The 15,807-nt window shown below is 40.8% G+C and overlaps 1 protein-coding gene across 1 annotated transcript in view; it reads right to left on the bottom strand.

The window, feature by feature from the left end:
• igdcc3 (immunoglobulin superfamily, DCC subclass, member 3) overlaps positions 1–11,567 on the bottom strand; it is a 58,679-nt gene extending 47,112 nt beyond the window's left edge. Inside the window, exons 1-2 of the mRNA XM_056387853.1 lie at positions 11,296–11,567; positions 4,495–4,800 (exon numbers count right to left, since the gene is read on the bottom strand). Of these exons, the coding sequence (XP_056243828.1) occupies positions 4,495–4,800; positions 11,296–11,362 (373 nt within the window). The 5' untranslated portion in view covers positions 11,363–11,567. The remainder of the gene's footprint in view (positions 1–4,494; positions 4,801–11,295) is intronic.
• Positions 11,568–15,807: the final 4,240 nt, after the last annotated feature.

Below are 15,807 nucleotides of genomic sequence, written 5' to 3'. Positions count from 1 at the left end.
TTCTTCCTCAATCCTTCTGACACACTGGCAGACAGATGGAGGGGCGCTGACCAGGCAGCAGGGGGGGAACACTCTGGTTTAACATCAGCCCACATACCTGCCCAGAGGAAGGAATAGGGCAGTCTTAGGCCATGCCCGTATGCACTACTACTATGTGATGTTTTCAAGACATGAATATCAATGAGAGCAGTGATATCAGGGAGAGGAACCCAGCGATGACTATCCTATATTTGCTCTGTGGCATACAATGAGTGTTCTTTTGTTAGTCATGCACCGATGTCAAACATACAGTTGATTTTTTTGCATGAACTAATTTTGATTTAGCAAGGATTAAAAGAAAACATTAAGAGGCTTCGTGTTTAATTGTCAGAACAGGCTTATATGGCATTTAGTTGGTTAATCTATATGACAGAGAGATGACTTGCTTCGCACAGAGGAGCAAGGGTAGGAGGGGGGACCGATTGAGGGCAGGGTTTGGCTCACAGACAAAGGCAGCTACAAGGAGATGCGGGGATGGAGCTTCAGCATTCACCCAGGCAGGAGGCCATGAAAGGGGTGGGGACAGGAAGGTCGGAGGGTGATGGAGAGCCCACCGTCGACCCTCCAAACACACACGCATGCACGCATACAAACACTCTCGTGTAAACTAACATGAGCTCCCCATAAATCACTCTCGCTAACCGCTGTCTGAGTGGCTGCTAGTGGCAAGCCGTCAACACAGCTTTTAAGAGTAGCATGTTGCAACTTCTCATCATCTGCCACAGCTACACATTTGAGTCTGCCTGGTCAACATCACACCCATTTACATTTACAGCTCTAAGAGGATTTAAATTCAAGCAAATGAGAGGCATGGGTATAAACTGAGACACTTTTACAGGCATCCTATGTCTTCTATTTCATCCTTTACGGCCCCCTGGGTTCTTCTTTTTCATTAAAGTCTCATTCAGAAGCCTACCATTGTAATGGTAGCACAATTTACCATGACGATTTCATTATTGAACAAGGTGGAAATTATCATCCGGCAGCCAAGGGCTCTACATCACTACTGGAGCAGTCTATAAAATAAATAACACATATAATGCACTGTTATTGTACTTTCATTTATTGCATTTTTACTGTTTGTGTTTTCACCCTCCTCATGCTCATGAGTTTGCCTTTTCTCAGCACACTTCATATTGTGTTTGCAAATCTTTTCGAATAGTCCCTGAGGTCAATTACAGTCTCCACATATGAATGGGACTGGAAAAAAAATAAATTATTTCCTAAAAAAGCTTCAACTCTTTCCAATTAAATCCAGACAAACAGACAAAAGCAAGTCATTTCAATTGATCCTAAAAGCTATTTTGTAACGGGGGGCTTTTGTGGTGTGTTGCCTGGTGACGCGGGTTTGCTGTGGGGGAGGGGCAGGAGCCCTGGCCGGGCCCACTGTACCAGGCTTGTCATTCATCCAAATGATGAAAAGCTTCCTGAACCTAAGCTAATGAGGAGGTCCTAGAGAAAGTGAGGAAAGAGAGAGAGAAACCGACCATCAAAGAGATAACATTTTGGAGGAAAAAAGTGTTTCCTGGACCGACTGCCGATTTAGAGGGGCAACGGGGAGTCCGTCCTACACCAGCCCCCGACAGTGAGCTCGCACAAATGGTTGTCAAGCAAATAAAAAGTGAAATTTATGGAGGGAGGTAGTGTGGAGGGTAAGATGGAGGCTTTATCCACTGGGAGGGCTATAAAGAGGCTTCAGTAATCACACCACCCATTGCATCACAGTGGTACAAGTCAGAGATCTGTTGTAAGAGGGTCTATAACACAGCAAATTACCCCAAATACACAAAGAGAGCATCAACATTAACAAACACTTGGAACAGAAAAAGAAACAAACACTAGTCACTGACCTTTGTAAGGAGATCATTTACTTGTTTTGGGCCATTTTTCTTCAAAAACAAAATGAAAACACTAAATAATATATGCCCTGTGCAGAACTCTGGTGGGCCAGGAGAGGATGAAATGGACCAGTAATTGTCCAAACCCCTCTTGAGTATACAGTAGTTCACATCATCTATAAAGCCTTCTCAGGACAGCCTAACAGAAACAATGCAGGTAGGAAAAAGCCATCGTGCCTGCTAGTGAACAGGGAAAGTACAAGATCCCAACAAGTCAACTGCCACAATTAATGGAGCAACGAAAGCCCCATTAATTTGACTAATAAAAGAATTGGGGCATTTCTTTTCAAACACTGCAAATCAATAAAAACTGAAAACATGGTCAAACCCACAGTGAAATGGCGACATTACTGTTTTTTTGTTTGTTTTTTTTTAAATCTTCCATAATACAGAAGGTATTAGTGGGAAGTGATGGGTAACATTTTACAGTGAGATGTTTTTATCTTTTGAGTCCCTGGAGGATTATTTTCATAGTGGTGACTTCTTGCTACCTTGATAGAAGTGAGACTCCATTAGGGAGTTATTGCAGAGCCTTTGCTCAGTCAATGCCTCGCCAAAAGACTGCTTAACACACTGCAAAAGGTCAGAGGTCAGGGGTCAGGATGTGACTTTCAGTAATCCTTTGGTCCCTTCCTAATCAATACAAGTCAAAAGGAAAACCTGGAAAAGGTCTGCAGGAGAGCAAAGCCCGCACAAAACAGAATAATGCACCATGAATGATTTTGAACCTGAGCAACCAGCTCTGAGACGCAGCCAAGGTCAGGTTCATTCACTGAGATTAAACCCGCATTCAATTTTTCAGAAACATGTGAGTGATGGAGGATTGCTCTACACTCGTATAAATAAAGGCATTAAACTTGATTTAAAAAAGATCAATTTGCTGAATATTACATTCCAAAACCTTAAAATTACACTTGATTATTATATAATTTGTAACCATTACCCAAAATTACCATTACTGATCCATCTATCTGGTAATGAAACTGATTCCAACTCTGATTAAGATTTTTTCACGACAGATTTCAAGAAAACAAAAAGCCAGGACTTCAAGTGAAAAACAAAACTTCAACTTCTAGTGAATGCTGCCAAATATCGAAGCTTTATATAATTTTAGTGTGCATTGCTGCAGTAAAAATCATCAGGATAATTCTATTGCTTTCCTTGCAGCCTGTTCATGTTTATATATCTATGGATTTTCATTTTCCTCATCCTTTCTTACCACTATGTCAAAGTAATTGTGTGAAATAAAAAATAGGGGGACCATACAGATAACTTAAACAGACTTTTCCCTGGTGCAGAATAAAAACAAAGTGGTAAAATAGCGTCTAAAATCTGACCTTTGAAAAGAAAAACCCTTCAGTGAGGCCTTAAAAGGTTGCATGTGTTTGACAGCGCCAGCCACTGAGATAAAGTGACTTTTCCCTTTGGCCAGTGAGACGTCCATGCTAACCTCCCTATCCCACTGAGTGGAAAAGCTGTATTGGCCACAACAGCACAGCAGTATGCTGTCTACACACAGCCCGGGAATCAACAGGCTTCTGCGAGCCTTTGTCAATCTCTGTGTTACAGAATATACATAACAGAGCCTTCAAAAAGTCTTAACTCAGCACAGTGTGGAACAGTACAGTATCTCTAAAGTCACTGCTGAAACATCTCAGTGTGTCCACAGAAGAACGCGTACATCCTTGATGCCTTTGATTTAAAGTAAGTTGAGACATGCACTGTAGGTGTGTGAGAGAAAAGAGAAGAGAGGAAGACAGAGAGTCAGACTGTCTCACTATGATATGATATAATGTTAAAAATGAACCACAGCAACGATGCTAGGAACATTAATGTTGATCTAGAATGACTTCAAATAAGAGATTTGGTGCTTGAGCCAGAGAAAATTTATCTTGATGCCTCTTACAGGGAGTGGGCTGCTGGGTTGCTTCGAGCTTATTGCACTCTTACAAAGCAGCTTGGAGACTCCCAGCATGAGCACTTGTTAATGCTAAACTCAAAGGCTTGAATTTCTAAGCAGCACTGTAGATGAGCATCAGAAAGTTCATTACACTCAAAGAATGATATTAAAATATTCAAATCACTCCACAGCCAGGGATATTAAGTACATTTACATGCACAGCAATACCCCGATGACTGGGACTGGCCTGAAATGTGATTACTTAAGGCCATATTTCAATTACAATGTTTACATTTGTAGAGAACACAGAGCACAACTTAATCAAACCTAAGTAAGTGGCTGTGGTTGCAGCTTCTGTCTAAACTTGTGTCTAAACTGCATTGTTCAATCATGATTTCTTAACTTACTGACACAATCAGGCACAGACAAATTATTATGTTGGTATCTTAAGGTTATATCTAATAACAAAAATAAAAATCAGTACCATGGCCAATCATGTTAGTTGTGGACTAACAAGTAAAACTTGGAAAAAACGCACAAATTTAAACCCAATTAGGTTTACAGTGAGTATATGTTGACACAAACTTTTTTATGGCCTCCTCAAAAGCAAATCCAGCCCTGAAACTAAACAAGCCAAAGACAAAAGAATTGACTTACTGGCTGCCTGAATGCGGGCCTTACGGCTGACCACCAGCCCAAAAGAATTCTGGGCCATGCACTCGTAGTCGCCCTCGTCAGATGAGCCATCGGATTTGGTCTTCTGGAAGTGACCGATCAGGAGTGAGCCATTGATGAAGGTGGTATGATGCTGGTCCTGAGTTAAGAGCAGGCCGTTATGCCTCCACTGCGTTGTAATTGGGGGGATGCCGTCCACCTGGCAGTGAAGCATGAGGGGCTGCTCCTGTACAGCGATGATGTCGCTGGGCTCCAGGGTGAAGGAGAGCTCTGCTTCGCACATCACACCTGAGGAGGCACACACGCACATGCGCACACACACACACGATAACTATATAGTTAAGCATTAATCTTCATTCTTGACCATGTAAAACAAAGCAGTGGTATAAATCCTTTTACATAGTTATTCACTCTCATTTCCCCTTAAGTACCTTTAACTTTGCTGAAATCATCTTATTTCTCACAATCTTGAGTTTTAGTTTGTTCAAACGTTTCATTAAATCTATGTGTTTGCCTGTGGCGGACCGTGAGTCTTTCATTTACCTAAAGACATGACACGCGGGTCAACATGCCAATTTTCGCCACTTTCCCGTGCTGTGACATACATAAACTGTAAACAGACCTGTCACCTGCCCAGCACGATGCTGTTAAAGCAGAAACACCGCGGCTGTACCTTCGGTTCAGAGTGAGCTGAGCTCAGGGCTGCGCTCAAGTTAAAAACAAACAATCAAAGGAAGCGTCTCGCACAGACACTGACACTAACGAGACCATCAACCCGGGGAAGTGACTGCTGTCTGACTGACTGGCTGAAACCACGGGTCTACTAACTTAAAACCCTGGACATAGAATAGGAAACCCTGTGCCATAGCGCTGGCCTCGAGCTCTTAGGAAGGTCTAACGCAATGGTTTTTGGCCCCACCCACTACAAATGAAAATGCGATTGGTTAATTCACCTGCCACTTTCTAAACAAACACGTGAGGCTATGGGGGCTTCAGGCTTTTCGGTCCTGGTTATAAAGTGCTAACCAGTGAGTGAGCCTGGTAACATTTTCACTGGCTAGACAGAAAAAAGAAAAATCTGACTGGATAACTCTATTTTGTTGTAGAGTTGAAAAAGCTTTTTCATCTCAGCAGAGGTGGAATTTGCTCAGTTATCATGGTCAAACTCCATTACAGCTTGAGAAAAAGAAAATGAGTGCACACTAAGTTAAGACTTATTTGTGAAATATACAGTATAAAGGGGGGCCCCTGTAGCTTCGCGGCTAAGATGCTGACCATGCCCCACACCATCCTCGGTTTGAGTCCTGCTGTGGACCTCTGTTGCCCATCTCTCTACCAATTCATGGTAACTCAGTGTTCTCACTTTCCTTTAAATGTCAACAGGAAGACTGTAGAGTTTGGGGAACCTTTCAGCAAATGCACAATCCCCTTAGGTTAAAGTTCAGACAGGATTGGATTTTGCAGGATTGCTCACAGAGATTTGTTGCAGGATCTGAGGATGAGTGCAGGCACATGTGGACACAAGAGCTCACACATATATGCAGGAGCCAGATCATGGAGAGCTTTAAAAGTAATGAGTAAAGTCTTAATTCTAAAATCAAATATAGGTTAAAACAGGGGTTATGTGATCTCGCACATGCAGTATTATTACAAGTATTGTGCAATTCATTCATCCTGATATTTCCTGACTAGTTATTAAAGCTCTATTTATTTCGAGTTCTATACCTACTAATTACTATCCAAGGTCATAACTGTAACAGCAATACTTTTCATATCAACCCTGACACCTGAACAAGCAGGAAGAATGCTTCCAATGTCATGTCAGTGAAAGCTGCTCACTAGGCCTTACACCTCATGAATAAAAAGCCTTGACTTAGCTACCTTCAGGCTACGGTCACAAGGGAACTTATAGGCTATAGATTGAATGCATCCAGAGTATGTGTTCCCCTCCCATGTATGGCCTTGTTTGTGCTGTACGTTTGATGTGTTCTCTTGTTCTTTTTTCACCCATCAAAACAAAACGATTCTCCAGATCAGTAATATTTGTTGACAGTGATGCTTTCCACTTGATGATGGTGTGAGGAAGATCCAATTTTCTGTATTTGTGGTTTCTGAGGGTAAAGTAGGAGGAGTGGGAGAACAATAAATAAAGGATGTAAACAGCCTGACCTGACTTGGTACTATAAAAGAGGAGCTTAGCGGGCTCTCTTGGTATCATGTTTCAGCTGCTGATAGACTAAGCACTACCAGTCTCTGCCCCAGGCCCTGGAATCTGGTGGGAGGGGGACTATAGAAGGGCGGTAGGGGGGGGGGGGCAAAGCACAAGGGTCAAAACAGAGAACCTCCGGCTTCGTCCCTCAAATTCCAGCCAAGCAATACTTCCCCTTAGGTGCAAGCAAGGAATTCACTGACTCACTCCTTCATGAAGATCACATATGGAGTATAATATAAAGAAACATTTCCTCTTCCTCTCATCTTGCACTGTATCCTTTCTTTATGTGCCCCCCCCCCCCCCTTTTTTTTTTTTCTTCACTCAGCAAGCACGGTAAGTAAAATGGCCATGGGACCAGAGAGACATCAGTGCTACCACTTGTGAAAAACAAGGGGGTGGCAGTGGAGAAATATTTAACCCTTAGTTGGCAGGCAGTGATCTCACTGCCTGGGCTACTGCTCTACCGAAATGATGCTGGCCACAGAGCTCCGTTACCTTTGGTCCAACAAAAATCAAGTTTTCACACAGGAAGCAGCCAGCACAGAAAAAAATAGCATGCAAAGAGCTCGCAGCCACACATCCAGTCAGTCACACTTCATGTTTGATCAACACATGGATAATTCTCAAAGTGAAGCAAAGCATTATCTACTGCATAAAACGCTTCTGGACAAATACGCGGATGCAAAGCACATGAAAGTGTTTTACATTCAACCTTCCTTTGTGGAGATTGACTGAAATATATTGGAGGCTTTTTACTTTCAGCTGTCAAATCACATTAGTCAGTGTTATCAAGCCTCGCAGCAAGCAGGATAATGATGGTTCAGTGTTCAGCGTGTTACAATGTCATTGATTTGGAGTTGATTAAACAGCTTTATTGATGTTGTATATACTTCCTTGTGACTTCAATTAATCAGTTTCTTCCATTAGCTGGAACAATGTGAAAGTTCTTGGGCTGCGGCTTTTCTAACGAATAAAGGTTGTTGCTACAGTGACCAGCTAATGCATTTCTGAGCTCTGGGTGGTTAGAAGGTTACAAACAACAGTGTGAGAAAGGTCAGAAAAAATCATTTTGAACACAACACTGAATCATAAGACAGATCCAAGGAGACAAAGGAGATAAGAGGACAAAAGAAACAGGGAATGGCTGGATTCTGCACTTTGTGTGGTCTAGGTGGTTTAAGGTTATCTGTGAAGGCTGAGCATCCAGAGCAGAGGGAGAGAGGACAGCACAGCTGCAGAAACTGGTGTTGAGAATAAGCTTGTCCACAGACACACGTGTTCGCAGACATGAATCTATACAAGCGTGGATTTTCATGGCCAGATAAGGAGACAGACGGACACACACACATCCTAATGCTCTTTCTTTGCAGAGGAAAGAGACGCTGGCATGTAGGATTACTGGGTGAGACCAGAGACAAGTGTTGGCTAAATGTGGCTCATGCTCTGGCTTACTATTCACTGTTAAGTGTGGCTGGCTGGCTGGCACAAAGGTTTACTGCTTTGACAGTAAAGAGAGGATCACACACCAGCTATTGACAGACAGATGTAGTTAGCAGACACAGGCAACACTGACAGAGCTAAGTGAGCTTAGGACACACACCACAGGCTTCTTACAGGCAGCAGTGAGGATATAATGGTTTACTGACTGACTGCTGCACATCATACCAAATGATAGCCCAATGAAAATAATGCTGTGTTATATTGCTTAGATTTAGTATAGCCTAGAGCTGCAACAAACCATTATTTTCATTGCTGGCTATTTTCTTGATTCAATTTTTTGATCTGTAAAACCTCAGAAAACTGTGAAAAAATATCCATCACCGCATACTGGAGGACAAGGTGTTATCATCAAATGACGTGTTTTGTCTGACAAAATATTACATTTTCTATAATCACTCGTTGATAAGACCAAGAAAAGCAGTGAATTCTTTTTCATTTGAAATCTTGGAAACATCAAATGTTTGGTGTTTTTGCTTGAAAAATAATGACGTAAATGATTAATTGATCAACTGCAGTTTTAGTATTGTTTTATAAATACCACTTAATGCATTTAAATATCATATTGTTAAAGGAGTAGTACAGAGTTATAGATTAAGAGTCTTTTATTGCTAAATAACTTGCTTTCTCTCCTCTCCATCTGTTGCAGCTCTTTGGCCACAAATTCCTGTTCACCACAATAAATACAGCATATTCTTACATTACTGAGTAGATTGACTGCTGTGTCATCATGTTAAGTGTGTTTGAAATGTTTGCTACACTGAACAAAGATTGTGGATTTATCCTCACTGAACTGTAGGTTGAAAACTGAAGCAGCATTTCCACTTCGAAGAAACCTGTCCACATGAGTGGTGGGGTATTAAATAGGCACAGACTTAATGTGTATTGAGTATTTCTTTAAACGTGTCTTCCAGCATGCACAGAGAAAGTTCTGTACTTGCATTTCAAACAAGTGCAAGAGTGAAGGACTCTATCCATCTCCGTCCATCATTATATTTCCAGGAGGAAGATGTGCACGGCATTGATACTTAATGCTCAAGAACATGTAGTTTCAAGTATCCTGGTATTCACCTGTTATAATAACAGCAGCTCAGTAATGAGTGCACAGACATGACATTAGTATCGGCTACAGTAGTAAAAATGCAACACAAGAATGCTGAGAAACAGTCCATATGTTGTGATGATAGCAGATAGGCCAGCTGTCGCACAGTTCACCTCTCTTGGCCAGTCTCTCTGCTGTCAATGTACTGTACAGTCATCTCTCACAGTATTCATCTGTGGTAACGGCCCTAATCCTAATCCTACTCATGATAGACCAAATTCATTCTGGTGGCTTTAGATTAGAATAAATGAGCTTACAGCAATATTAATAAGCAGGAACATAAACAGTAATAAAGTTAAGTCTCAGTATTTTTCTCATACATGCTTCGACTTAACTCTTATAGTACTTTTTAACGAAGCTTGAAAGGCACGAGCTAACTCAGCCAATCCATTCAAAGCCTTTGATAAACCAAGATCTTCTTATGATGACATCTTCTGAAAGATCTATTGTATTTTACCTCAGAGTTTGAGCTCTTCAATCCATAAGAGATCCCATGCAGATATTCGTCTTAACGCCTCTGTCGCTCATATTAACTCTGCTTAAAATGTCATAAAAAGTACTTTCATCTAAACTGAATCTAATCTCTGAGGCAGACAAGCACTTGAAAGAGCTCGGTCTCTTCAATGTGATGGCTAGATTGGAATTACATCCATCACAGAGCCATGTTTCTGAAGTTTTTGTTCCCAGCCCTCTGACTGGACATGTTATGAACCACTGTGTACTAGCCTTTATGATTCCAGTGGGGGCCTTTGTGGGACCCTGTGTGGTATGCTTTGCAAATACTCAATACTTTCTCCTGCCTTTGAATTAAGGGGCCTCACATAGAGAGAGAGAAACTGTCTATCATAATGAACAATAGGCCGAAAAGGAAAATTTGAAAAGGAGGAGAGGGACAGTCTTGACATTTAATCTGTACAAATATTCTCCCCAGCAGGCAATAACTACAGTCTTTTAATCCATCCTCAGAGCAATAACCACTGTCATTTCACCCAGCCACGGGGTGGTGTGCTGTTAGGACTGAGCAGTCAAGAACTCAGCTTTAAAAGTCCCCAGCTTATGAAATAAAACTCCCTTTACTTATGAAAGCATGTATCTTTTTAACCTCTGAAGAGTTATGTCACGCAACTGGATATGTTGACTGCGATAAGAGATAAAGGCAACAGTTGATTTCAAATCAACAGCCTGTAAATCTACAAAAAATACTCTGTCTTCGTAAGTTTTATGAGTATTAGATGAGTTGAACTGGTGACATTAAGACCATGTGATTACCAACAACATGAGATAAGTTGCTCTGATACTGCTCCTGAGACACCTGATTAAAAGGCAGCCTTAAGGAGAACTAGGAAACCACTTCTGATAACAGGCACCACCACTGTGCAGTGTTTTCTCCAGGACTTATAACCAGTGCAATGCGACTACATGCGACTTTCTCAATGCACCTATATTGAACACCTTTCAGTAGAATAATCCGTACAACCTTCAAATCGTGTTCCTATCGATATAAATATGGAAACAACTCAGAAACTCTGCTGACTGCACTGCACGTGGCTACCGTGTATTGTTACGGTGCTGCCTGGACATCCAAGAGCTCAAAAAGCCATCTGGATTTGAACATGTTGTGCATATGAAGTGAGGGTGAAAACAACACCAGTAGCCCATTATGAGATTTCAAGTTCTGCAGAATGCACATAAATATAATTTTAACAACACAGTAGCACGAGTATCCATATGCACCTCACTATCCTACAGGTATAAATGCCGCAGTGCACAAGGCTCCAGCACCAGACTACACACTGACATTTACTGGCCAAATACTAACGGACAGCGGAGAGGGGCCAAGTTCAGGGTTACCGGTCAGTAACGGACTCATCGCCGCTTGCAGCATGCACCAGGCTCCGGAGAGCAGCAGACTGACAGCGGCTGTCCAGTCTCTGGAGCTTTCACACTCCGGTAGTAAGATAATGCTACTTACCGATTAAAGCATTTAGGAATATTCCCAAAAAGCAAGGAACAAGGCGGCGGCGCCTTGTGGATGCCATTTAAACACTTCTAGAAAATATTCCAGCACTTTGCAGAAAACAATGTGAGGTGAATAGATGGGGGGTAAAAAAAATAAACACACACACACACACACAGAGAAAAATCCAGGTTCGGCTACTACATGTTCCGACCTACAGTGCTACACTTTGGTGGCTCGCTGGGGTCGAACAAGCTTTCGCCATTTTAACCATCTATCAGGGAATCTGTCAGCATCCAGCTCTCTCTCCCTCTCCTCCTCACTCACTCTGCTGTATCCTCCCGAAGACAGCCCTCCTCCCTCTCGCTCTCTCTCTCTTTCTCTCTCTCGCTCTCTCTCTCTCACGCACACACACACACACGCACGCACGCGCACGCACGCACGCACGCAGGCAAGCATACAAACACACACACACACACTGAATCTGCTCTCGGAACAAAAGAGCCGACGGCTGACTGTTTCGCTCCCAACGCATGAGAAACCTGCAAAAACTGCACGATTTTTGCATGTGAATACAACAAATACAACAGATAGCCTACTACTACTAATAGTTCTACAGATATTGGCTGGTAATTACAATATTACCAATAATAGCAATAGTCTTAATCACAATATCAATGAAGTAGTTAATAATAACTGGTAATATTTGATTATAGCTGACTTTGATGATAAATTATGATGTTTCTAACAGTGATGAGGATAAATTAACGGATTGTGACCACAACGTGTGCAGTTTGTGGGAAACTCATACAGATCTTTCTTCTGCCATCGGCTGCACACGTGTAGACAGAATATTTGATGAAGCAAATGACAACAAAACAACAACCATAAACCATTTTGTCTAACACATGGCAGCTTTTAGTGTCATTTTTGTTTTTTAAAAAAGGCCCCGTTTCCAATATTAATACTTAAAAAACAACAAAAACACACACTAAAATAACAATGTTATGAAATTCCGCCTGGTGGATGAATTTTATTTAAAGCTGATGGTTCAGCACTAGTGAACCTGATATGATAAATAAACAAGGAGGACCTCTGCCACTCAATTACAACAAAGCAGCAGTTGCTTAGCTGTACTCGAGCTCCCCCTAGTGGAACAAACATGTATGTCGGTTCTCCAAAACAAAAACAACAACAATTTGGCTACTTCAGTTGCCATTGTCCAGTCCTATACATGAAGCAATGTTATGATAAACTGATCAAAAATCCTAATAGATGGACAACACATCTTCACACTTCCACTTTCTGAAATTGCTTTGTCTGAAATCAGGCTACATTAACAAATTTAATAAACTATTACAATTAGTTGTGCTATTAATGATTCTTTTTATGATTAATGAATCTCATCATTATTTTGTTGATTAAATTATCAACTGTTTCAGGCTATAAAATATCAGAAAATGCTGACAAAATACCCATCCCTGTTACCCAGGGTCCATGGCGACATCTTCAAATGTCTTGTTTTGTGTGACCAACAGTCCAAACCCAAAGACATTCATTTTTAAACAGAGAAAAGCAGCAACTCTTCATTTTTGAGAAGCCAGAATCAGAGAACCATTATCTTTTTTTCTCTATTTCTGCTTGAAAAATGGCTACAATGATTAATCCATTATCACAACAGTTACAAATGATTATTTTTCTGCTCAATGATTAATCAAGTAATCAACTAATCATTTCAGTCCTAATTACAATCATGAGATCCCTCAGCATGCTTACTGTAAAAAGATTTATGTCAGTGGTGGCACATACTGTGTGTTGACACTATGCAATGAAACACGAGAGAGTAATACGAGAACAATAACAACAACAGTATCAGTATAGGATGAAACAGTATGTCGTGTTGCTGTAATTTAAAGCTGCAGGAATCAATGTAAGTGAACACGTGGATGGATTACTGAACAGGCCTGCCGCAGACCTGTTCAGAGCCTCTGTGTGAAGTGACCGTTAAAAGTCAATCAAGCAACAACAGAGTGAATGTATAATGATAAATAAACAAGGTAAACCTCTAACATGCAATTACAATATAGCTGTGTTTGTTTAGCTGTACTCTAGCTCCCCCTAGTGGAGCAAACATGTACTTTAGTTCTCCCATCATCCATACCACTTAATGTACAGTATCCAGTAGGGAAAATTAGATGAAATCTATAAATTAGCATCAACCTAAGGGCACATTGACATGGAAGGGCTGTTCTTTCTTTCTTCCCCTAAATGCACCTGAGAAAACAACCCTTTTGGTAAATTTTTAATTAGTTACCTGTACCTCATTGCTCTATTGATCCTGTTACCATTCTGTAGTGTTCAGTACACCACAAGCTAATATTTTTCCAGAGAAAATCCAGTAATTTTATCCTCTAGAGCTGAAAATTTTGTGGAAAATCCAGAAAATGAATGCAAAGTTTGTGTTACAGAGCTTTCTTAAAAGGCCAAAGGTCTACTTCATTGTGATATCATAATTTTCTGCAAAAACACTTCTGGTCATTATTCAATGCTGTGATGCAATGCTGTCACAGCAAGGGGAGATTGTGACTATATTTCTTGCAACTTGGTGGAGGCATACAACCATGAAGCAATGATTCTAGTTTTTTTCTTTTCAGTCCCATTAAACACTTCAAGACCCCTCAGCATCGGAAGCCAACTTATGTTGACAGCCTACTGAGCTACCTATAAAGTAGTTAAAACTAGCTCCACCTCAACCAGGTACTGCTCAGTGTTACACACTGATGCCTTAGTTTTAACAATCTAATAAAGTCTTAGCTACTGTATATAATAGTATACCACTCAGGAGCCATTTTTTCTGTATGAAGATTACTTTCAATGTGCATCATTAGTTTTACCTAAGTAGAACTTGTAATGTTGTGTATTTACACTGTTATCCTGGTACGTTTACTTGAGTAAAGGATCTGAGCAGAGTACACCCCTGACAGTGAGGCTAGACAATAATAGGGAGATTAGGGAGACCTAAGTCTTCGCTACTGGCTTATTATTTGGGGAGTTTGGGATTTGTGGCCAGGGCCTCCATTAAGTCATAAAGAGAGCTTCAGTATCAGCTGAAAACAGCAGGTGTTATTTTGGTTGGGGACAGTGCACACCAATTAAGGCCATCATTGGTATTTGTTTAATCTGCTGAGTCGGGTATTTCAAACCAGAAAGGCCAGCCATCCCATTAACCTCTGCCTCTGGTAATTGGTACAGTGTGGTTTGTGAGTTGTTGCACTGCTTTGTGCAATCCCAAAGCTGTTCTGAGAGAGATTATGCTGATGATGATAATGGTGATTTTTTAAAAGGATCTTGTGTGATGTTTGTGATGTAATTCTAAGTGAGTGATTTGCAGTGCGATGCACATGGAATACATAAAAGTGGATGAACAACAATATACAATATGGAATCCAATACAATAACCCTGCCATTATTTGGAAGCCTATAATGCTCATTGATCCACTTTTGAGGCTGCAGTTTGTGGTGTGGTTGTACTGGACTGTCATATACACTTAAGCATGCACCACCATTTACACAGGCCTTAACCGATGTCTGTATCATTCACTATAAGGCTTAATTGATCAGTTATAAGCCATTATCTCTATCCTGTATCTTCTTGGATTTAGAAAAAACACGGTCACTATGTCTTTTGATGAGTTCTTTATCATCAAGTCATTAATAAATCCTCATTGGTTTGTCACTTTCCAATAAGTGATCATGTCTGCAGATAAAATTGTTTAAAAGTCATTTATAAAGGACCATTGATTTCTCAACAAGCAACCAGCAAAGGTTAATGAGTCATCTGCACTGATGTGCGTTTTTACAATAACCAGGCATCAGTAAATAGTTAATAAATGGCCTGATGTCCTGCAATTCTTTTCCAGAAGGTTGTGGTTCAAATGGTCCGTTCAAGGGTATATGAACTAATGCATGTGCAACAATTTAATTTGGACTCTAGCAAATAATTTGCACCATAGTTACCAAAAACACAGCCCCAATCTTATGGTGCTATGTTCCTTTTTTTCTTTACTTTTTCTTTTGCATTGGTGTGGCTGATTGCGCTAGGCAGCAAGACAAATGTCTCCTGCAAAACTCCCACAGACTGAAGTGAACTAAAAAGCCAGGGCACAGCTGGAGGACAAACACCAGCCAGAGAGATTTTTCACAACCTGGAAACCCATGTATTGTTCTTAGTAATGATTTATAGGCCTAACTGATCTATAAAACATCAGTTAATCATTTATTAAAACTATTAGTTACAAATTGTTCATAAATAGTGGCTTATTGGGAAACGAATTTCTCTTTATGTAAACGATGAAATGACAGATCCCATAGTAAGCGAACATGTCTGCAATATTGGAAACGGCCACAAGATGTCCTCATCGTATTGAAGACTTCAGTCATACTGTTTTTTTTTCTCTGAAAGCTCATACAGGTAACCTGCTTTTTAAGTCAGCGGACATCACATCAACACGACCCACATTTCAGTAG

Source organism: Seriola aureovittata, chromosome 1, assembly GCF_021018895.1.
Source record: "Seriola aureovittata isolate HTS-2021-v1 ecotype China chromosome 1, ASM2101889v1, whole genome shotgun sequence".
Lineage (NCBI taxonomy): Eukaryota > Metazoa > Chordata > Actinopteri > Carangiformes > Carangidae > Seriola > Seriola aureovittata.
Note: the sequence above shows the minus strand (reverse complement) of the source record. Positions and strands in the feature narration are given on the sequence as shown.